This window comes from Lontra canadensis, unplaced genomic scaffold (assembly GCF_010015895.1).
Source record: "Lontra canadensis isolate GAN:19392208 unplaced genomic scaffold, GSC_riverotter_1.0 scaffold159, whole genome shotgun sequence".
Taxonomy (NCBI): Eukaryota; Metazoa; Chordata; class Mammalia; order Carnivora; family Mustelidae; genus Lontra; species Lontra canadensis.
Window position 1 is genome coordinate 1,298,741 of NW_022631153.1, and position 24,249 is coordinate 1,322,989.

Genomic DNA, 24,249 nt, shown 5'->3' on the forward strand with positions numbered 1-24,249 from the left:
TTTACCAGGTGTCTCAGGCATACATCTGCCAGTAATCCTGATAACAGGAATAATTCATTGTTTTGATCAGAGTGAAGGATAAGACTTGACCCATAAAATGTCTCTTGCCTTGATTTGATATCTGTCCTTAAGTTCACTTTAGGGCTAGAAACTAATATTAACTACTAGATGATACTTGTAAAGTGATGGCTCCTTGATTCATGGCTCCTCATTAGAATACGTTCTTAAGGCCTATCTAAATGTAATGTGGAGCACTATTACATTATTGATAGATGCTATCAGTCATAGTCAGGATTTCTTTCTCTGTTTCTCATTGTTAACATATTTTTTTCCTCAGTGTTATTATTTTTTAATATGATAGTCTTCCCACATAAAATTTTTGACTCAGATAGTGTAAAAGACTAGTTGGTTGAGTCAGGTCAATCATTCTATATATTTATAGCTAAATAAATAACATTCTTAATGATTGTGCTAATCCAGAAAATGATTTTGATAGCCAGCTGGTAAAACTATAGTTTTTTTATTGTTAGTCGTACTTACTTCAGAAAAAAACTTTTTAGGATGAAAAATTAGAGGTCAGTTCAGCCTATACTTCTATAAGAAGTATCTCTTTGATTTTGTCTTTGCAGACCTTTACAAATATAAAATTCACATCACTTTTCTCTTTAGTTGTATGATTGGGCATGTCTTCGAGCACTTAAGTAATCATTTTGGCACTATTTAATTATTAAATCATGGATTTTTTTTTTTTAAACCTAATTAAACAAAACCTCTTAGAATTCAACTGTATTTGACTCTAGGAATCCTATGGTTGACCTCCCTGACTTTTTCTTAGATCTACTAACCACTTCTTTCAATTAAACATCCTATTGCTCTTTAAAAGTACTCCATTGTCAGAGCCTAATGGTGTTTAGGGCACAGTTGCCATTCAGAAATGATGGTTGAATGATTTCCATCATAAGCAGTAAACATTTGTTCAACGCTTTAGTGAATAGCTTTGCTATTGGAAGGTCCCTACTTTATTATTATCCACATTTTATATATAATTAATAGTAAAAAAGGGTGGATTTGGATACATAATATTATTTGAGATATTTGACCTACTTCAGATTAGACCTCATTTCCCCAAAATGTCAACTGTTAAATAGGTATCTTCCCTGACTTTAATGGCTAGAGGTAACAAGAGGTCAGATGAAACATTGTAGTGAGCTGGGGTCAGAAAACTTATATTGGAAAGGGCTTGATGATAAATATTGCATACCATTTATTTCTGCCATTTTTGCATGAAAGCAGCCATAAACAATATGTGAACAAGCAGCTGTGTTCCAATAACACTTTATCTATGGGTACTGAAATGTGAATTTTACATAATTTCTGTCACAAACAATTTTTCTTCCTTTGACTTTTTTCAACCATGTAAGAATATAAGAATATTTTATTTTACTTTTTGTAAGAATCATTTTAGGGGCACCTGGGCCGCTCAGTCAACTGAGTGTCCCAACTCTTGATTTCGGCTTGGGTCATGATCTCGTGGGTGGAACCAGGCAAGCCTCAGGTTGGGCTTTGTGCTAAATCTGCTTGAGATTCTTTCTCTCTCTCTCCCTCTGCCCTCCCCCTTCTCCTAAAATAAATTAAAATATTTTTTTTTTTTTCCTTTCAAAAGAAAGAATCATTTTAGCTTTCAGGCCATACAGAAATAGCTAGCAGGCTGAATTTGGCCTGCAGACTATAGGTTTGCTAATCTTGTGTTAATTTGAAACCTGGAGGTCAGTGTCTCCTAAATCATGTTCTTCAAAACACTATTGTTCATGTCAGGTTCTGTGATAAAAATTTTGGACATTTTGCTCACTATGTTCACTTCTAAGACATTTGTATAGGACATTGGCATGTTTAAAGTTTTGAGTAACCTTGCAGACATGTTTAACTTTGTCTCGTTTGCCAAATTTAGATGGTTAGTAAATACCTGTTAACATATTAAATGATGTCAGTGTTTAGCAGTTAAAATTTGGAAAATGACACCAGACCGATAGAACTAAACTGTGCTTAATGAATGGAGGAATGAATTATGAGTTGCATGGACAATTGTTTTCACCAATTCCAGTTCTATTTTGAACTGCTTTTGGTGACACAGATTTGTGTATATTGCCAAACCCTCTACTACATACAACTCTTTCTCAGCTCTTCCTCCAAGTGTTTTGTTTTTTTCTTGTATATTCCATTTTTTTTTACAATTTTTCTTTCCCACTCTTTTTCATCATGAGTGCTAGATCTTTTGTCTGCAGCTTCTGCCAGTGAAAATGGTTTAGTGAGAAGGGTCTGATACTAAAGTTTAAAGGGGCCACTGGGTCACTAAGTTAAGCATCCAACTCTTGATTTTAGCTCGGGTCATGTCTTAGTGTTGTGAGATCCAGCCCCGTTTTGGGCTCCACGGTGGGTGTGGAACCTGCTTTAAGATTCTCTCTGGGGTGTCTGGGTAGCTCAGTCAGTTAAGCGTCAGACTTCAGGTCATGATCTCAGGGTCCTGAGATTGATTCCTCTGTTGGGCTCCACGCTCAGTGGGGAGCGTGCTTGTCCCTTTGTCCTTTCCCCTGTTTGTACTCTGTTTCTCTCTCTCAAATAAATAAAATCTTAAAAAAAAAAAAAAAGATTCTCCCTCTCAAGAAAATATTTAAAGTATTTAAGGACATTAACCTGTATAATAATTACATATTTAATGTATATTTCTATAAAAATGTTTTTAGAGCCTGTTGATGTTTTTATTTGCCTAAATCTATTTACTATATCTGCACTTTTCCAATAAACATAGAACTCTGTCATCATATCTGTAAAAATTTATTTTCATTGGTAAGGAATCAAAAACAGCCTGAAGAGGAGGTGGAAAACAGTAGGACACCATGGTTATATGACCAAGAAGGTGATGTAGAAAAACCATTTATCAAAACTGGATTTCCAGTGTCTGTAGAGAAAACTACAAATAGTAATCGCAAAAATCAATTAGACACCAGCCGGAGAAGACGCCAGTTTGATGAAGAGTCATTAGAAAGCTTTAGCAGTATGCCTGACCCAGTGGATCCAACAACAGTAACCAAAACATTCAAGACAAGGAAAGCATCTGCACAGGCCAGCCTGGCATCTAAAGATAAAACTCCTAAATCAAAGAGTAAGAAAAGGCATTCTACTCAGCTGAAAAGCAGAGTTAAAAATATTGGTAAGTGTCAAAATTTGTTGAATATTGATCGGTGTAAATGTTGATAACTATTCTGGCATGTTGACATACTTCATTTCATTGTGGCTAAATGGATAAGCACTGTTCTAGGTCTAGTTGAATAAAGTTATTTTTAGTCACCTTCATAAGTTTTTATATAAAATTTATCAAATAGGGTTTAATGTTGTAGATATTCTTATATTTCCTGTGTGTGTGGTTACTATAAGCTTAGAAGATGTTTTGTAAATCTTGTAGGTTACTAAAGGTTGCCAAAGGGCTGAATTTTTACTGTTGTTCATTCTTTTTACATTCTATTTTACATTCTTTTTACATCTTATCCTACATCCAACATTTTGTTATGATTTCTGGTGAAACCACTTTTAAAACAAGTTTGCTCTTAGTCCTTAAGGAAGTTAAATTAATAAGGTGAAACATTAACCCTTGTTTTATTGAATCTTGTCATTGGATAGCCTATCAAAGTTCTTTTAATAGTGTTAACTGCATGCCATTTAAAAAAAATAGGTTTTTTGAATTTTGAAGGATTTATTCAAGTCTAGTGCTAGGTAGAAATAGTTTTATTAACTAGAATCTGGAATATTAGAGTTAAAGGATCCTCCTTTAAGTTTGCTAGGGATGCTTTTCAGCTTTTTGATAGGTTGTTCTGGGTTCAAGGAGATTGTATTTAGTGCTTAAGGACAAAGTATTTAAGACTTACAATCAGAAAAGTTTGAAAAGTCACCACATACAGCTCACTCTCTTGGAAGCTCCCAATATATGCAAGGATTATGAGGTCCTAGGAAACCCTATGGTAAAAAATCCACTTGTAAACATTTGCAGCCTTCATATTAGCCATTTTTGGTTAGTGAGACATTTGAATAATCTGATGAAAACTGGATGTAAGAAAGACTACTATAATTCAGCTTTTTTGCTTCAAGGCAAAGACTGATGTTCTGATCTATGTGCTCTCTTCCATTACAAGTATAAAAATACCTGCCAGAAACATAATATACACATTTGTTCGACAGGCATTCAAGATGATCTGTCAGTGAAAGCCCTACTTTAAGACACACACAAAAATCAAAGACTTGATAGCAGAATCTAACTAATATATGCAGAGTCAAGCTAATATGTAGCAAAATCAAATCAGTCAGCTAAACCCTTGCTATCCAAAGTGGGAACTATGGACAAGTAGCATCCGTATCTGTCTGGGAGCTTATTAAAAATGCACTCTTGGGTCCCACCTTATACCAACTGAATCAATACACATTGCTTTTCAGTGTGCATTTTAGCAAGATTCTAGATGTTTTCAATATGAAAATGTGCCCATTAAAGTCTGAGGGGCACTAATCTAGACCACTGCTATTTTATGGGAGAAGAATAGCCATGATTTCTTAGAAAATAGGATATTTACTAGTCTTTAATATAGGTAGATGTAAAGAATATTGGAAGGCATTCTAAACTGTAGTAACAATGAAAAAAAGTTTAGAGGCGGGAAAAGAAGATGAGAGCAGTTGGGGAAGGCAATAGGATATGAGAAATAGACCAGTGTGGTGAGACTTGAGTTGCTCTCTTGAGAGAGGCAGCACAGCCAGTTATGCTGTACCAGATCTACTAGATTGAACTGTTTATGTATGTTTTTGCACTTGGGTACAGTTTTCAGAGGTAGCATGCTAAATCTTCATTGAACTTTGTTTCTACTAATGGTAATGTATATTAATGTTTAGAAGGTCTTTATATGTAAAGTTACATATCACTGAATGTGAAGTAAGGTTTTACAAATTACGTGATAGTGATACTCATCTTTTAAACTTAAATTCCAATTCAGACTTTCTGAGTTGAGCATGTTTTCTTGCCTTTCTGTGTGCTTCAGGTATCAGACCTGTAATTTGGCTACATGCTACCAGGTCCCATTTCCTTTTTTGATGCTATCAGAGAGCAGTGGGATCATATAATCTAGATCTTCATTCTTTTCTTTGAAAATTGGATAGAACTGTTAATATACTGCAACCGTCCCTGAGTCTTTTCTCTTCCCTTTCCTTTGTTTATGAATGAAGATTGAGATGAAATGGATGCCAATTGTTAGGAAGGGCAAGGCCTGACAGATGTGGCCAAGAAAGAAACAATCCTTTTTAGATTCAGAGAGCTGATTGTTTACATAGGCAGAGAAAGTGAGGGTAGCTGGAAGTCCCCACTCCCTGTGTTCTTTGTCCTGCGGGCCACAGGGGAAGACTGAAACTGAAGAGGCCAGGTGACCATTACAACCTGAGTGGTGGGACCCCTGTTGTTGAGGAGCCAGTGTTGTGCTGCAGCTACGACTCACCACTCTTTAGTCTGGAGGTGTGTCCTCAGAGTGTGAGAAAGAAAGGTCTCCTCTTTCCTCAGAAATGAGGAGGAGATGAGAACCTCTTCATGACAGATTTACAGACGGCCAAGTAGCAGTTCCTCACAAGCCTCCTGTGTTCTTGTGTTCTGTGCTCCAGGAGGATCATCAGGCCTTCTGTTAAGACTTAGGCTCAGCTGCAGTTCAGTCTTTACCTTTGTGGCCTGTGTGGATATGTGTAAGGTCTCTAGGATGCCACCAGAGGACATGGCTGAGCTGTGTCCCTAAAGTGGAGACACAACTGTGTCTGACTGTCTCGCCACTGGTGCTGAAAAAAACAGATTGTGTGCAAGGTACAGAGTGACGAATGGGATAGGAGGTCACACCTTTCCGCTAATGACCGTTACATGGTGGTGGTGGTGGTAGACTAGCTGGCCTAGCCAGTGTAACTCTGAGGTATCATTAACCTTCATTAATTCCTATTCATCTATTACTTTTGGCAGTTGTGTACCCTTATTGCTGAACCTGTTTATGGTAAGGTCAAAAGTAACCCAAGAGGGCTCCTTTTCCAGTAAGTTTCATGCAGAATGGATCAGAGCAGCTAGACTTTAGTCTGAGAGACCAAAAAAGAAATCAGGAACCCAAATATGAGATGATAAAGTCCTAACTTGAATGACGTCCTTCAAAATAAAAAGGGAAGGTTAACTCCAGATTGGATATGACAGAGAATAAACTGACAGTATATTGGGAACTTACTTGTTATTTGCAGAGCAGCTGTTGTGGTCTGGAGACTGTAATGGCAAGGCTTTAGATTCTGTTGGCTCATTCAGTGAATGTCTGGGGCAAAGATCAGAGCTCTACTGTTCCCGGAGAAAACTTGGTTGGTGGGCCAACATCCAGGCCCCTCTTATTCTTGACACCTCCCTTCCTTCCAAGAATAGCAGGCTTTTGTCACTTCAAGGTACTAATGGGAAAGTACAAGTAGGTGGCATTCCCCCTACCTTGCATCTGGGAGAGCATTTGCCTTTGCAGCCGAGGAGACTAAATAGAGAAGCTTCTTCTTACTCTCTCGATGTCTGACAACTTGCTAGCAAAAACACTGCTTTACCATAGGAGTCAGACTTCCAAGAGTACTGTCAGCATGCCAGCGCAGCTATCCGGCAGTTGGGTCCAGCCTTAAGGGCAGATATGAGTCCTGACTAGCCCAGTGAATGTAAAAATGCATGTAAAAGGGACCAGTAGCCAGAGAGAAGACAGAAGCAGAACACTAGAACAGGTAAAAGCAGTTATTGAAGGATATACACACTTGAACAAAATCATAAAAAACACTTAGGCAGATTGAGTTGTAACAAATTCCGTAGAACTAGAAAAAATGATTTTCACATTTAATGTTTAGACTGTTCAAAAAAGAGGATGGTATTAAGTCCCAAATTACTGGCCTAGCAAATTGAGGGGAAGAATTAACACCATTTGTACAGAGCAGAAAATACTAAGATAAGATCAAGAGGAAAATGATTAGAGGCTCGATGACAAATCTTGGAGATATGATATATAGGGAATACTAAAGGAGGAAAAAAAACAGGTGGAAAGGCACTAATTAAATAAGTAATAATAAAGGGGAATCTTTAATGAAGAAAGACTGAAGACTGCAGATCAAAACACCTAACTGTTGTCCAGCCAGGAGGCAAGGGGTAAAAGATACACATACCTCTATGTATATTCTGACAAAATTGCTTAATTCCAAGGAAAAAGTAAAAATCTAGTAAGCTTCCAGACTGCAAGAACAAATTTCATACAATGAGAAAGAACCAAACTGACATTAGACAACAGAAGAAATAGAAGAAAGTGAAATAATGTCCAAAAAAAGTACTGCAACTCAAGAATCCTATATTCAAACTAGAGCCTTCACTTGTCACAGTGAAAAGATCTTACCTGAGGAAAACAACAGAAACAACATATGAATCAAGATTAGACACCTTTATAGGGAAAGGTGAAAAGGGGAGATAACAGTTCAGTAAAGAAAACAGTAGATCAGGGAGACAAACCATGAGAGACTCTTCATCTCACAAAACAAACTGAGGGTTGCCAGGGGGAGGGAGGTAAGGAGAGGGTGGTGGGGTTATGGACATTGGGGAAGTTATGTGCTATGAAGTGTGTAAACCTGGCGATTCACAGACCTGTACCCCTGGGGCTAATAATACATTATATAGTAATAAAAAGTAAAAAATTATATTTAAAAAAAAAAAGAATTAACTTTCGTAGGGTGCCTGGGTGGCTCAGTTGTTAAGCATCTGGCTTCGGCTCAGGTCACCATCCCAGGGTTTTGGGATCAAGCCCCACATCGGGCTCCTTGCTCAGCGGGAGGCCTGCTTCTCCCTCTCCTACTCTCCCGCTTGTGCTCCTTCTCTCACGGTCTATCAAATAAATAAATAACTAAAAAAAAACCAAGCAAACAGTAGATCAATCTCAGTTACTAATATAAATTCAAAAGTAAAATATTAGCCAATTTAATCTCCCAGTATATCAAAAAGAGTATCAGACTGTTGTCAATAGGGTTTATTACAGAAATGTAACCATGGTTCATTATCAGGAAATCTGTCAACATAATTTTCATGTCAAGAAATTGGAGGACAGAAGTCATATAATCATAGCGGTAGATGAGATAAAATTTGAAGTCAGTTCTAACAAAAATCACAAGTAAAATGCATCTAAGTAGACAGTTACTTAATAATTAAAATAATGAAAACTATTAGCTAATGCCAGTCACAAATGACATTGTAAATGAAAATACTCCAAATATAATCTACATCAAAATTAGAAATTAATCCCTCTCTACCACCATTGTTATCTAACATTGTTTGGAAAATATTATGACAAGAAATTAAATAATTGGCATAAATATTGAAAAAGGAGGAAAACAAATTTTTACTTTTTCTGAGAGAGCCCAAAAAACACTGGAAAATAGCTACTAAAGTTAACAAAGTAAATTAGTAAAGCAGCTGGTTATGAAATAAGTATGCAAATATTTTTCTCTATCCTAGTAACAGTAGAATGGAAGTGGGGGGAAATAGTCTTCCCATAGTAGTATCCGAAGCTATTGTGTGGGAAATTCTTAGGAGTAAATTTAACAAGGAAAGTACTAGATCTATAAAAAATTATAAACATTTTTGAAGAATACAAAGCAAGATTGAACAAGTATGAAAAACAAAACTGTGTTCTTAAAAATTGTGTAAAATTATTAAATACCAGTTCTCCTTGAGTTAGTAAGTGCTTTTAATGTGATTCTGTTTTGAATCCCTGTGGACTCTTTTTGAAATTGGGAAAAAAAAATCTCAAAGCTTATAGGGAAGGACAAATGTCTAAGAATAGCCAAGAAAAGAAACTACCTGCATAGGACTTGCCTTACCAGGTGTTTAAGCATTCTGTAAAACTTCTTTCACTAAAAGAATGAAGATGGCATTGGAATAGATAAATTAAACAGCTAGAATGCCCAGAAATAAACCTCAATAAATACGGAGACTGAATATATTGACCAAGGCTGCATTTTATTTCATTGGGAATAGGGTAGGTATAACCAGGTATCCATGTGAAACAAAATAAAGTTGAGTTCCAAACTTGTGCCATATAGCAAGGAAAATTTAGACTAATACATATATATATATATCTATAGATATATCTATAGATATATATATATATAAAACCTATGAGTGGGTAAGACCTTTTAAATCAAGTCATATTGCATACAGGTTATAAGAAGGCAGACATACCTGATTAATGCCCATTACTCTTCTGTTATGGACGTTTTATGTAGATTGGATGTGATTCTTTCTTGTATTTCCTAATACTGAAAAATGGTTAACTTGGAGACTAGTAGAGAATTTGGATCATATAAGGTCTACAGTATAGTTTGAGTTGGGATGTACTCATGAAGGTGGTTTCAAAGGATGATGAATTGTTAGAATATTTTAACTGTTACCCCATCCTTCCAGAGGTTGTCATAAGACATTGTATTTACTGTTTTCTATTTATACAGCATTCTAAATTGAGTACCTGTGCTATTTCACTATGGGAATCAATTTCCCTTTCAGTTTGAGTTAGTTGCAACTGATAACAGTTGTCACTTTTTTTACTCAAGGGTATGAAAGTGCCAGTATGTCTAGCACATGTGAACCTTGCAAAAGTAGGAACAGACAGTCAGCCCAGACTGAAGAGCCTGTTCAAGCAAAAGTATTCAGCAGAAAGAATCATGAGCAGCTGGAAAAAATAATAAAATGTAGTAGGTCTACAGAAATATCTTCAGGTATGTTCTTTTTTGGTTTGCTTTGATCTAAGGACTTCATCTTAGATTTGAAAAGCAATTGGTCTGTCACACTTTTCTGTCATGTGCAAGGTTATATGTACTAGAAGATTATAGTATACATTCCTTGATATCAAGAAATGTAAACTAGAAATATTTTTTAGTATTCTAATAGTAGTTTTTGACACTTCATGATGAAATTTTAAGGAAAAAAGTATAGTTGACATTAATTTGGAGCTGATTTGAAATTTTAAAAATCTTCTCTGAATAAGAATTTGATATAAAATCATTCCCTGTTTAAAATCTTTGGCTTTACCGTGCTTACAGGGTAGAATCCAAGTGCTTTAATGCAGCATCTGGCCAGCAGAGTTTGGCTCCTTTTTGCATCTCTAGACTCTCTCCCCACCCTCTCTGCCTTGAACTTGCCTCTTTCGTGGCACTGTACTAAAGTTTTCCTCTAGCTGTCTTGCTGTTTCGCACCTCATCAGGTGTCTTTTCTGTCTTTTGCTCTTTGTAAACCTTTTTCTCTATTGGAGTCTTAAATAAACTATTAATTCTGCAACTCTGAATTTGCATCAAATCGAAGCTCAGAGAATTTTCCCTTTCTCCTTTTTCGTTTCTTTTGTAGCCAGTGTGAATCTCTTCTGTTGCCCATATCACAGTTACATAGTATTTACTCAAGTGTCTTCATCACCTTTTTTGAATTCCTTTGCAGCAGGTGATGCCTTGAATGTTGCCATGGTACTGGACACATGGTAGGCACTTACTAGGTGTTAATCCAGTGAATGAACAGAGTTACATTTTGCCGCTGTTTTAAGTACTGGTACTTTCCTGATATATAAAGAACAAGTACATCACAAAAAACCATGGAGAGGGAGGCAGTAAATAGAAACCCTCAGTTGTCAGGTGTCAGTAAGATCCTTGGTGAAAAGTGAGAGTAGCAGCTACCATTTGCATTATGCTTTACTATTTACAAATTAAATTATTCGTCTCATTTGAGAATTGGTTTTACTTCCATTTTGCAGATGAGGAAACATGATCAGAGAATATCCCTGTTTTTTTTCCCAGCATCATAAAGAGCTAGTGACAGAAACTGGTAGTTTTTCTGGAAAGCCTCAAACCTCACGGCCTTATCCCCATAATTGTACTTATCTATGCTAAGGAAACAAAAATAGAAAAAAATACTGGGATTTAGTGTTGTCTGAACTATGATTCCAACTATGTTTAAACAAAAAATCAGAATGAATAAAGACTAGAAGAAAATGCATCAAAATGTTAATAGTGATTTTATCATCTTTAGACTTCTGTATTTTCTAAAGCTTTCATAACGAATATTTATTGCTTTTGTAATCAGAAACAGCACATTTGTTTGTATTTTGAACTGACTTCCTCAAGGTCATATTGCTAAAAAATGGCAGGGTGGAAGTTTTAATTCTGGCTTTTTCGTAAGTCTAGATAATTTTGGCAAAACTATCAATTTTCCTGATGCGACCCTAGCGTTTTACCAAAATTTTACAATTTTATCTCCTTTTACTGTCTTTATCAAATAGTGAGATCTTCAAGGAGTAAATAGTTGGTGGAGGTTGGGGAAGGGGGCACTAAATTGAAAGGCTTATTAATTGGATTATTGAGTTACCTAAATAATGGATAGTCGGTTATAGGACTGAAGACCTTATTACTGTTACTTAGAAAAAATACAATGATTGAATTTTGGTGTGCTAAAAAATGCCTAAATTGTGTAAATATACCCTTTGTGTGTTTACATATTCGCTTCCTAAAAAGACTTAGTTTTAATCATTACTCTAAAATCGTTTATAGCATGGAGTAGTAGTTTTTGTTACATGACTACCAGAGAGTAGCATATATGACTGCTAGTATTGAATTGTACGGTGCTCTCCTTCCTCAGGAGTGTGGGAGGTTCACCTTGATGTGTTTGCTTCTAAGAGTGAATGGCAGAAGTTTATTATGACAGCCATCAGTCACATTAAGTTTGTATACGTTTATAGCAAATCTTTTGATATTTTCCCTAATAAGATTATTTTTTAAACAAATTATAAACCATAGCTTGTGATAACAGTTCAGTTCAGGCAAACAATTTTAAAGAAACTTGCTTTTTTTTTTTTTTTTTTTTTAAATTCACTTACTCATATTATGGACCCTGTCTTTACTATTCATACACATTTTATGTTCATCCTTATGTCTGCCCTTTCCTACAGCACATGCTAGGAGAATACTACAGCAGTCTAACAGAAATGCATGCAATGAAGCGCCAGGTAACAATCTGCTTAGTTTTGGTGTCCACTTTTTGTTAATTTTTTTCCATTAGTCTTAAATATCCTTAGTTTTATAGCTCTTATTATTATTTTTTTAAGATATAGCTTAGTGTATATATGTCATTTGGCTGTAAAAGAGAATTCATATTCATAAAATACTGAAGGCTTTCACTTGTAATTCTTTACTTGGGTGGTAAAATTAGCTGCTTTTCTTGTTTCATTTTCAGTTACTGTATGTAACATAACCAACACATTCATAAGGATAATAGAACATCTTTTTATAATTGATTGTTTTATTTGAAGTTACTTATTTTATAATTCTTAAATGCATAAAAGCATTAATTTTTTTTAAATAAAAAGTTACTTTTTCCTAGCTTTGATTTACAGTGTTAAGTATTGTAACTTCTGTTGTACTTGCTTATTTTTCATTACTAGTCAACATCTACAAAAAAAAATAAGTCAATAAACCATTAAATAAAATCAGTGACATGCAAAGACCATGATAAATAAAAATGCATGGAAAATTACAAAGATTCCAAAATACTGTTTTTGTCTGTACACTGTGCATTTAAACACGGTTATGTGAGTTTTAGAATTAGAGATGTTCTTTAACACCTCCTGCACTATATGTAAGTGAAAAACAGAAACTTGTTATGAATCTTTAGGAGAATGTAAAGAAAAAAATAAGGATCTAGCACAAAGTTTGAATTATATCTGTGACACTTCCTAAAGAAAAGAATTCTGAAAAATAGAGAGGATAAAAATAAGATGGATTCAGAGAAACCTGACTGAGATCAAGGATTTTTCTAGCCTACACTAATGGATTTTTGTTCAGGAGGAGAAACTGGCAAAAACTTTCCACCTGTCTATTGCAGGGCTGGGGGGAGGGTGGGCAGTAATAAGCGTGTGTTCAGCATCATTCATTATTCAGGGATAATTTAATCTTTAATGATACATAATTTGGAATGATAACTTAATCACATATAGAGGAATGGCAGATGTCATTAAGTATGCTTTGTTTGAAATAATAAACATTTTCTAATTTACCTTGTCAAACTATAGTATATAAACTGGAAGCTGTGTATTAAATCGTATATCTTCTCTGTGTTTTTCCTTTAAGTAGAGATTTCCTACAGAGATAGTTTCAGTTCCTGCTTATAATATCACATTTGAACATTTTAAAACTAGTAAGAGAACTTTACTATTTTATTTTATTTTATAGTCATAAATGAGGCAAGATAGGGAAATTGCATATTTGTTATTATATTATACTTGTAGAAATTATGGCCTGAAGACGTTAAGATGTAAGATGTAAGTAAGTAGGAAGTTTTTTCATTAGGCCTCATTTCCGTTACCCTCTCTTACAAAAAGTGAATTAAATCTTTATGATTTTTGTGTATTTATTTAAAAGCACAATATATTAACACTTTCAACATTTAAATTCTCTTTTTTAGAAACTTGTCACAGATATTTGTGGAACTTGAATATTTAACTACTCATGGTTCTATTATTACTCTAGAAAGGGTACAGAGTTTAATAGCTAGAAGAACTACTTGGAGAATTTAGTTATTTTTTTGAAGAATTTAGTTATTTTAGGGAGTGAGAGTGTGCGCACACGTGTAAGAGCGGGGTGGGGAAATGGGTAGGGGATGAGGGAGAGAGAAAATTTCAAGCAGATTCCACACTGAATGTGGAGCCTTATGGTGGGGCTCAATCTCATGACCCAAAGATCATGACCTGAGCCTAAATCAGGAGTCAGATGCTTAACTGATTGAGCTACCCAGGTGCCCCCGAGATTTTTTTTTAAATATAGAACTCAAAATGGGACAGTTTCTGATTTTCACTCTTAAGATAAAGGTATGACTGTATACCTCTAGGAGTGATAATTCTGTGTTATCAACAAATATATGTAGCGAATCGTTGAGTGATGCCTAGATTCTATGAAACTGAAAATGTGCATTGGGTCATGCCTGGTCCAGCTTCCGCTGAGTGTGGTAGTAAGACACTAGCAAAGTTGACCTTTATTGTGTTACATTCAAAAATTTTCCATCAATACAGCATGATAGCTGAGATTTGAAAATTAGTAGACCTAATTAGACCTTAAAATAGTAGCTTTTATTGCGAGCATTCAGTTTATTCTAAACATTAAATGAATTTCCTTTTCTGTAACAAAATCTTTTAGCAAAATAAATAAATAAATAAATAAAATTTGCAGTTTATTTCATTCAAGTTCTGAAAGATTTCTACTTATTATTCCTATGAAATGTGTAAAATTTTCCAGATAATTTTTTTGAGAAATAAATATGGTCTGAGTAATGTGATGATAGGTAATGTTATCCATGCATTTAAGTATTTCTCTAATATATAGTATATATCTTGGTATTTTTGAGATTATTTTTATCTTGGTAATTTTTAAGATTCTTTTGCTACTTAGAAAGTTCTAAAATAGAATTAAGTCTGTTTTGATTTTTAAGTAATTTAAACCTGAGTAATGAAACAAGCTAATAGAAATTGCCAGGAATGTATTTTATCATTGTTAACTTTAACCTGATCTTTTATATCTTCCAGAAACTGGGAGTGATTTTTCCATGTTCGAAGCTTTGCGGGATACTATTTATTCTGAAGTGGCTACATTAATTTCTCAAAATGAATCTCGTCCACATTTTCTAATTGAACTCTTCCATGAACTTCAGCTACTTAATACAGACTACTTGAGACAAAGGGCTTTATATGCATTGCAGGTATCTGGTATCTAACATTCTTTTTCCTACCCTATGTGGTACCGATTTTCTTCATGAGTATATCTGGTTGCTTTCTTAGACTGAAGTACATTCTGTTCCATATGTATTACCTGTTTTTCGTGTGCTTTCTTGGCATTTTATTTACAACTTCTTGTACAGCTTCAGTAGCCTTTGGATAAAGTCTTTCTCTGAGCAATTTTTTAGTGTTTTATCGTTAATGTTATTTCTTCCTCATAATATACTAGGTGAGGAGCATTCATTTGCTCTTCTGTCTGCTTGTTGTTTAAATTGGTGATAAAAAATAAATGTTTTACTTAAGTAATGTTCTTATTTTCTTATTTAGGACATAGTATCCAGACATATTTCTGAGAACCATGAAAAAGAAGGAGAAAATGTAAAATCAGTGAATTCTGGTACTTGGATAGCATCAAACTCAGAACTTACCCCCAGTGAAAGCCTTGCTACCACTGATGATGTAAGCTGATAATGATTAATGAACATAGCTATTACTTCAGTATGTAGTAAACAGAAGTTAAATAAGTAGTTATAAATTGTGAATTTACCTGATAGTTGGTTTTTAGCTTTCTTAAAAAGCTAAATGTAACACATTATTTTGAGGTGAGGTATAAAACTCCATTAAAACATGTCGGCAAACACTGGAAATTATGTATAAATGATAGATTATAAGGTGTAAAATAGCTTGTATTTATATTTCCAGTGTCCATCATAGGAATTGACTCACAACAGACATCTAGTAAAATTTGTTGTGTTTATTCAAGACATTCAGTAAACCAGACTGCAGGCAGATCACAGAGCCCTAAAATAAATAAATACATGATAAATCAGGTCTTTGGGTTAGAAGAGAAGCCTGGACAAAAAATTGTCCAGGGGAAAAAAAAATGTAACTTAATGTATTCAAGTTTAGAAAGAAAATTCTGAATAAAGTAAAGGAAAGTGGGGAATGGGAAAGAGTAGTGAGGAAAATGGTGCATTTTCAGTACTCTGTGTTCTCCAGATACCCCCACGTAGCACATAAGCCAGTGTACGACTGGATGGCAAACTGCTAGGGTAGTTAGGAGGTAATGTGCTAGGTATTTGGAATTCACTACTTAAAGGACCTGACTCAGAATCATTATAAAAGATATTCTGGGGTCCTCGGATAGTAAATACATCTCTTTTCTATGCCAACTCCAGTGGATTTTCTGTGCCAACTCCAGTGGAAACTCCGTGGATTTTCGTGGATAAGAGTGCCATAACTAATAAGCAGATATTTGCTCTGTGTAGAGAGTTGGAAGCAGTATTCCTGTGTTTCTGCCCATTGATGATATACTAGGATTTTAAGTTTTTTTGAAAAGATACTATTTCCTCAAATGATTTGTGTGGTTTTTTTTCCCCCACATACAGTAATTTCCTTAAAACTATTGAGGACTTTTCCTGAATTCTTGCTCTTTAACTTATGCTCAGATTTAAAATAGTACTTCCCCAAGTCATTTTTTCTGTTTAAAACCTTAGGCTCCAATTCCTCTACCACTCTGAACACAAGCTAAAAACGATATGGTTTTAATTCACTTTATAATGTCAAATATAAATTAATGTAAGTAATTATTTCTTGGGACTGTTACTATAACTAATTGAAAATTGCATACTCCTTTTTGTGGTCAATGACAAGAGTGGTCCAGCTATATAGATAAATAAGGGATATGCGGTTACATTAAAGTTTATTAGGCACTGAAATAACTTGCTGAGCACATCAGTGTTTTCTCTGCCTCCCGTAACTCCATTGCCTCCCTTTTAATCCAGATTTCATGTAGATGGTATTACTTCGTTAATTTAAAATTTTGAGCACATTGGCCTTTACCATCAATAGCAAGCTGAAAATTGGAAATTCAGCTATATGAGATACAGTTAACCTGACAGGATTTTTAAGTTTTTTCCTTGTAACTGCTGCAGACTTAAATAAAATTTAAAGATACTGACCTGCTTAATAAGTAGGTGTCTTAGTTGGGTTTGGTACTGTAGACTGGGTGGCTTAAACAACAGCCATTTTTTTCCTCATTGTTCTGGAGGTGGGAGAGTCCAAGATCATGGTGCCCGCAGATTTGGTACTTTGTTAAGGCCTTCTTCTTGGCTTGCACATGGCCATCTTCTTTGTGTGTCCTCACATGGCTCTGGTGTCTCTTTTTTTTTTTTTTTTAAAGATTTTATTTATTTATTTGATAGACAGAGATCAGAAGTAGGCAGAGAGGCAGGCAGAGAGAGAGAGAGGAAGGGAAGCAGGCTCGCTGCTGAGCAGAGAGCCTGATGCGGGGCTCGATCCCAGGACCCTGGGATCATGACCTGAGCCGAAGGCAGAGGCTTAACCCACTGAGCCACCCAGGCGCCCCTGGTGTCTCTTTTTTTAAAAGGGCATGAATGTAACCATGGGGCTCCACCCTCAGTACCTCATCTAAAACCTTGATTACCTCCCAGAGGCCCCACCTCCTAATACATTGGGAGTTAAGGCTTCAACACATGAATTTGGGTTGGGAGGGAACACAGAGATTCAATCCATAACCATGTAGACTTGACACAAATAACTCTACTTAGTATTATTATTATTATTTTTTTAAAGATTTTATTTTATTTATTTATTTGACAGAGATCACAAGCAGGCAGAGCAGCAGGCAGAGAGAAAGAGAAGGAAGCAGGCTCCCCGCTGAGCAGAGAGCCCGATGCGGGACTCGATCCCAGGACCCTGGGATCATGACCTGAGCTGAAGGCAGTGGCTTTAACCCACTGAGCCACCCAGGCGCCCCTACTTAGTATTATTTTTAAATAACTACATTAGTTCTTTAGTTTTTCATCTAAAACTTAAATTTGTCATTAATGTTAACATCCTCCCTTTATTGATGCTATTTAATCAGCAGCACAACATCCAGTGTTCCTACCCACAGATCTAGACCAGTGCTGTCCAGTAGAACTTGCTACAGTGATGGAAATGTTTTATATGTGCATTTTCTAATATGGTAGCCACTAGCCACATGGGGCTATCAAGCTCTTAAAATGTGGCTTAATGGGACTGAGGAACTAAATTTTAAGTTTTAATAAATAGCCACATGGAGGGGTGCCTGGGTGGCTCAGTGGGTTAAAGCCTCTGCCTTCGGCTCAGGTCATGATCCCAGGGTCCTGAGATTGAGCCCCGTACAGGGCTCTCTGCTTAGTGGGGAGCCTGCTTCCCCCCCGCCCCGCTGCCTGCCTCTGCCTACTTGTGATTTCTGTCAAATAAATAAATAAAATCTTTAATAAAAAAAAAATAACCACATGGCTAGTGGTTTCCATATTGGACAGATACAGATTCTGATTCTCCGTGTTTTCTAGGCCAAGGTCCTTTTTTTTTTTTTTTTTTTTAATATTTTTATTTATTTGAGAGAGAGCAAGAGAGATCAGAGAGGGAGGGGGAGAAACAGACTCCTCACTGAGTAGGCAGCCTGATGCAGGGCACTATCCCAGGACCCTGGATCATGACCTGAGCTGAAGGCAGGCACTTAACCAGCTGAGCCACCCAGGTGCCCCAGGCCAAGGTCATTTGAACTCCATTTATGGAGCTTGCATTGGCACAATTGAAAGTATGTAAGAGCCTTCATAGCCAAAGAGAGAGAAGTAAAAGTAGGCATCCAGGAATTGTAAGTCAAAGGGGGAATGAAAATTGAAATTTAGGAAGAGGAAGAAACACTTTGTATCTTCTATTCCATGTGCCATAAAATGGCAAAAGCACATCTACCTTCCAGTTTTAATTGAAGGAGCAACAAAATGGTTCCATTTCCAAAACATGTTCTGTAATGCCTGAATTTCCTTTAATCAGAGACATAGCTTTCATTTCATAATTGAAGAGAAATATTTAAAAGATTTCTAGCTAGGAAAGAACGTAATTGTGAAATGAGTTTTAGAATGTGAGATTCCCCTTGAAGCGCCTGGGTGGCTCAGTGGGTTGGGGTCTCTGCCTTCAGCTCAGGTCATGATCTCAGAGTCCTGGGATGGAGCCCCACATCGGGCTCTCTGCTCTCTCTCTCTTTCCCCCTCTCTCTCTGCCTGCCTCTCTGCCTCCTTGTGATCTGTCTGTCAGATAAATAAATAAAATCTTAAAAAAAAAAAAAAAGAATGTGAGATTCCCCTTTATCACACTATACAGAAAAATTATTTTGAAATTAAAGTACTGAAAAGGCTAAAACTTAAAAAATGTCTAAAAGAAAATCTCCATGATTTAACATAAGCAAAGATTTCTTAGGGTACACAAAGCTTTAACCATAAAAGAAAAAACTGATGAATTAAGACTTGATTTAAGAATAAAATCCTGCGGGGCGCCTGGGTGGCTCAGTGGGTTAAAGCCTCTGCCTTCGGCTCAGGTCATGATCTCAGGGTCCTGGGATCGAGCCCCGCATTGGGATCTCTGCTCAGCAGGGAGCCTGCTTCCTCCTCTCTCTCTCTGCCTGCCTCTCTTCCTCCTTGTGATCTCTCTCTCTCTGTCAAATAAATAAATAAAATCTTAAAAAAAAAAATAAAATCCTGCTTTTCAAAAGACACCATTAGGAGAACATAATATTAGTACACATGTCTGATAATGACTATATAAAAGACAAATTCATACTAACATAAAGAACTTTGACAATTTGCTTTTAAGATCAACAACTCAGTAAGATACGGGCAAGAGATTTGAACAGGCACTACATGAAAGAAGATCTGTAAATGGTGGCCAATGTGGACATTAAAACCACATGAGAAATTTCCTCACATATACTAGAAAGGCTGAAATTAAAAAGATTGATGATAAGTGTTGGTGTGAATGTAGAGTGATTGGAACTTTCACACTTCTTATGGGATTATAAAAGTATACAACCACTTTGGAAAGCAGTCTGGCCGTTTCTTAAAAAACGTTAAACTTGGCATGTGACCAAGGAATTTTTCTTCTAGGTATTCATCCAAGAGAAATGAAAACATATGTCCACAAAAAACCACTTGTATTCCAATGTTCATAGCATCTTTAGTCATGATAGCCTCAAACTGGAACATCAGCAGATAAATGGATAAACAAAATATGGTATATCCTTACAATGAAATACTATTCAGCCATTCAGAAATAATGAACTTCTGAAACATATGACAACATGGATTAATTTCAGAAACCCATTGAGCAAAAGAAAAGAAGCCATACACCGAAGAGTGTATTCTGAATGGTTCCATTTATATTTCAAGTTCTAGAGTCAGCAAAACCTGTTTGTGGCAATAGAAATATAATGAGTGGGGTGTAGTGGAGACTGACTACAGAGGGATACAAAGGATCCTTTGTATGGGCTTATGGAAATGGTCTTTATATTTAGGGAAGATGGTTACATGGATGTATGTATATATATACATACGTGTGTATATATATATATATATTTTATAACTCATCAAACTGTACACTTAATGGGTACACTGTTGTATGTAAATTTTATATTTCAATAAAGTTCATTTAAAAAATATGAATGATGCTGTCATGTTTTTCTTCTGATAAAACCAGATATAGTAAGTTCCTAGTAATTGTTAGGCTTTAGAGATGAGAAAATTTTCCTGAGGGTGTAGAATAATATAAAATGTTTACTTTTCCAAGTTACAATTTAATTAGTAGCTGTCCCTATGTATTTTTATCTAGTTAATGACATATGTTCTGCAAGTTTACTTAATGTTTTGATGTTCTCTGTGACTGTTCAACCTTTAATAACTTTGGTTATATCCCAATTTTAAGTATATAGTTTTATGCAAATACTTAGTTTCTATGTTAATTTTTAATATTCATCATAAAATTTTTAAAAGAAATATTAGTGATTTTTATTTGTTTTTTTAAACTGTAACCTAGGAAACTTTTGAGAAGAACTTTGAGAGAGAAACACATAAAATAAGTGAGCAAAATGATGCTGATAATGCTAGTGTCATGTCTGTATCTTCAAATTTTGAGCCTTTTGCAACAGATGATCTAGGTAAGCAGAATTTTTTATAATCTTAGAACGTGACTTTAATACAGTCTTTGAATTACATTAAGAAACAAAAGTCCAGGGGCGCCTGGGTGGCTCAGTGGGTTAAAGCCTCTGCCTTCGGCTCAGGTCATGATCCCAGGGTCCTGGGATCGAGCCCCGCAACGGGCTCTCTGCTTAGCAGGGAGCCTGCTTCCACCTCTCTCTCTCTCTGCCTGCCTCTCTGCCTACTTGTGATCTCTGTCTGTCAAATAAATAAATACAATCTTTAAAAGAAAAGAAAAGTCCAAAAAAGGCACGACGTGGAAAGACTCTGGACTTAACAGTTGTCTCTCAGTGTAAAGTCAAGAATCACCTGTTAACTCTTTAGCCTTCGGTAAATCATCTCATCATTCTGATTGCACGTTCTAAGAAAATGGGAGTCTTATTTAACTTGCTCTATGTTCTTTGAAAAATATATAGAATTTTCTAGCATGTATAATAGGAGCTGAAGAAATGTTGATTTCCTTTCTATAAGGGAAGGGTCATCCTTTAAGGATTTCTAGTTAATGGGAAAAATTCAGAGATATCAGAGCCCCATCAATCACATTTTCAGTAACAATATTCACTTAATTTGCAATAACTGAAAATTCTTAGCATAGATAATCTTTAATGAGAAACCCAGGTAACTCTGAATCTGCATGAAGCATTGCACTTTTTTTCATCATTAATAAAACAGAAGTTTGGAGAATTGTATAACTCAAAGGGAGGACGAAAACCCAAATTCCCAGACTTGGAAAGCAGAGTAAGGAAAAGAAAAATGTATAGGTACTGTATTCATTTTCCTGGTTGTAGCCTGTCAAGAGATACCCGAGATTCAGTCATTCAGATCTCCAGAGCACTTAGTTGATAAAATGATCTAAGTCCTATTATTCTAGTGTTTGTTCATATGATGAGAACAAGATTTAGATAATTCCAAAGCCCGCCTACAAAGAAAAGGGCTAAGCCTGGCCCTGTTACTAGATACACACTTTTTACCAAAGCAGTAAGTTTTCCTTTTGCCTTATCCTATTATGGACTCCAAGCCTAGCTCCCTTCCTTGTAAAATACTTGTCAAGTCTGAACTGATCTCACCCCATTTTAGAGAAAAATTTTCCTTTCACCTTTAGTTTATTCCCCCTTTCTTGAGCTACCAAATGGCTTAGAGTCCTCTCTGTTTCGTTTTATTTACTGATTGTTTCCTCAAAATCCTCCACTAACTTTGTCTGAAATGGACAAAGAAAAACTGAGAAATCTCTTTCTTGGCCTCTTTCTTACCTTATTTCCTTGTATTCAGTTGGATCCTTTTCATTAGAGTTTGGGTGACATCTTGGAATTTATTTTTACCTGAAGCAACATGATGACTAGTGCAATCAGTATGGACTTCACAGTCTGAGAGAGTAACGTAAGCCATCACCAAACTAGAGTCTGGAACTTGTTAAATCTCCTTTTCCTTACCTATAGTTAGACTTTTTTTTTTTTTTTTTTTTTTACTAATATGTTGTGAGGAATACATGATAAAGTTTGCTTTTATATATTCTCAAAATGTTTATTTCCTATGTAGGTAACACTGTGATTCACTTAGATCAGGCATTAGTCAGAATGAGGGAATATGAGCGTATGAAGATTGAGGCCGAAAGTAGCACAAACATGAGATGCACCTGCAGGATTCTTGAAAATGAGGATGGTGCTGCCGCCACAAGTACGGTTACTAACTCGGAAGGTGTGTTCTCCTGATGGGTAAAAGTACAGAAACTATAGTTCCATATGTAAAGAAAATGTGTAGCCCCATCTGATATTTAATAGTTTTATGACTGTTTTCTTTTTGTTATTAAGGGTGCTAAAACTACATAAATGCTCCATTGTATTGGTGTAAAATCATCGGATTTTAATATTTAAAATTCTCAATAAATGTGTATGTGTAATGTCACAAGCTTTATTTTGCTAACGAATCATTTTCCTTTTAAAAATGTATAGAAACTCCTATTGAAAATCATGGTTCACAACAACCTGTAAGTGAAGTTTCTACTGTCCCATGCCCTAGAATTGATACTCAGCAGCTGGACCGGCAAATTAAAGCCATTATGAAAGAAGTCATTCCTTTCTTGAAGGTAGGCAATAATTTCTTAAAATAAATACTTTATGTGTTTTGTTCTTTAATTCTTAAAAAAGATTGCATTGTAGTAAATTCAGAAAATGACAGGTAAACAAAAGAAAGGTAAAAACAATCAGTTTCATCAGATATTCTGTAAATTTATCTCCCGTTATTTGTAACGGATGTACTCACCTCCCAGAGAAGAATATTTCTATTTCTGAAAGTTGTAAGAATGTGATATGTTCGTGTAGATAGATGGGTAGATTTATTTGAGAGTTTGAAACCATTCCTTCAGGTGAGTTGACTTAAACTATGCAAGCGGTTACTTGCTTTCATCTTAGGCATAGGTAAGTGTTGCCTTTTTTGTTTCACATTTTTGTTTTATCATGAGTGATCCAATAAATACTTTAAAGGATGTCTTTTTTGATAAAATTAGGTATATGGCTAGCAATATTTATTTAATATGTATAATTACTTTCTAAGGTTTAAAAAATCTGATTTAGCTTTACGCTTAGAGAATACAGTCTTCTACAGTTAGGAAATTTTATTGCTTTTCCCATTTTGTGTCTAATTTAATTGATAGCCCCTCATAAATATTCACATACTAAACTTAGCATTTCAAAAAGTTTTTGAGGCCAGCAAAATGAGTAGAACTAATGATCTGATTTTAACTATTTTGTTATGTCTCATTTCACTTCAAATCTTGACTTTCTTGGTAGAGTTATAGAACTTCTTTATTAAAGTCAACATTATATCCAGTCACCTAAGCTGGACTTCTTGACTCTCATACCTTCTATCACCAGTGAGTCAAAAATTGATTTTCCCCTTAAGAGCAGTCACTTTTCTTTCCTTCTCTCCAGAGGCATAACCTTAATTCAGATCTTCATGTTTTGCCTAGACATCCTGTCATAATAGGCATGAAATGAATGCTGACTAAGCAGACTCCCCCCTCCTTCAAGAGATTTCACTGCTGGACCTGGTACATTTCCCTACCTTCATCTTTCCCCACTCTCCATCTGGTCCCCTCACTCACTCACTCACTTCAAGTTACTCAACATTTCCTGTTCCTGTCATTGCGTTTTCCTGTATCAGCCCTTTGTACAAGTTGTCATTACCAAAAATATAAAATTCCTTCACTCTTTTCTGCTTGGCAGAAATATCCTTTCTTCAGAGATAATTGTTGTTGTTTCTTATATACTACCATAGCTCCTTACAGACCTGGCGTGTGCTGCTTTTATGATATCTGTATATTCAGCAAGTAATGAGTGTCTCCTGTGAGCTGGCCACTGTGCTTAGGTGATAAATAAGAAACA

General features: G+C 35.6%; 1 protein-coding gene across 31 annotated transcripts in view; it reads left to right on the forward strand.

Annotated features, from left to right (window-relative positions):
- Positions 1-24,249, forward strand: part of PCM1 (pericentriolar material 1) — an 83,024-nt gene that overhangs the window by 41,905 nt on the left and 16,870 nt on the right. For 14 of the 31 annotated variants that reach the window (XM_032844911.1, XM_032844914.1, XM_032844909.1 and 11 more), the window contains 8 exons: positions 2,850-3,208; positions 9,661-9,825; positions 12,039-12,095; positions 14,664-14,836; positions 15,180-15,311; positions 20,709-20,829; positions 22,406-22,564; positions 22,819-22,952. In XM_032844911.1, coding sequence (XP_032700802.1) covers positions 2,850-3,208; positions 9,661-9,825; positions 12,039-12,095; positions 14,664-14,836; positions 15,180-15,311; positions 20,709-20,829; positions 22,406-22,564; positions 22,819-22,952 — 1,300 coding nt within the window. The remainder of the gene's footprint in view (positions 1-2,849; positions 3,209-9,660; positions 9,826-12,038; positions 12,096-14,663; positions 14,837-15,179; positions 15,312-20,708; positions 20,830-22,405; positions 22,565-22,818; positions 22,953-24,249) is intronic. The other 17 variants (XM_032844922.1, XM_032844931.1, XM_032844932.1 and 14 more) reach the window with 3 other exon arrangements.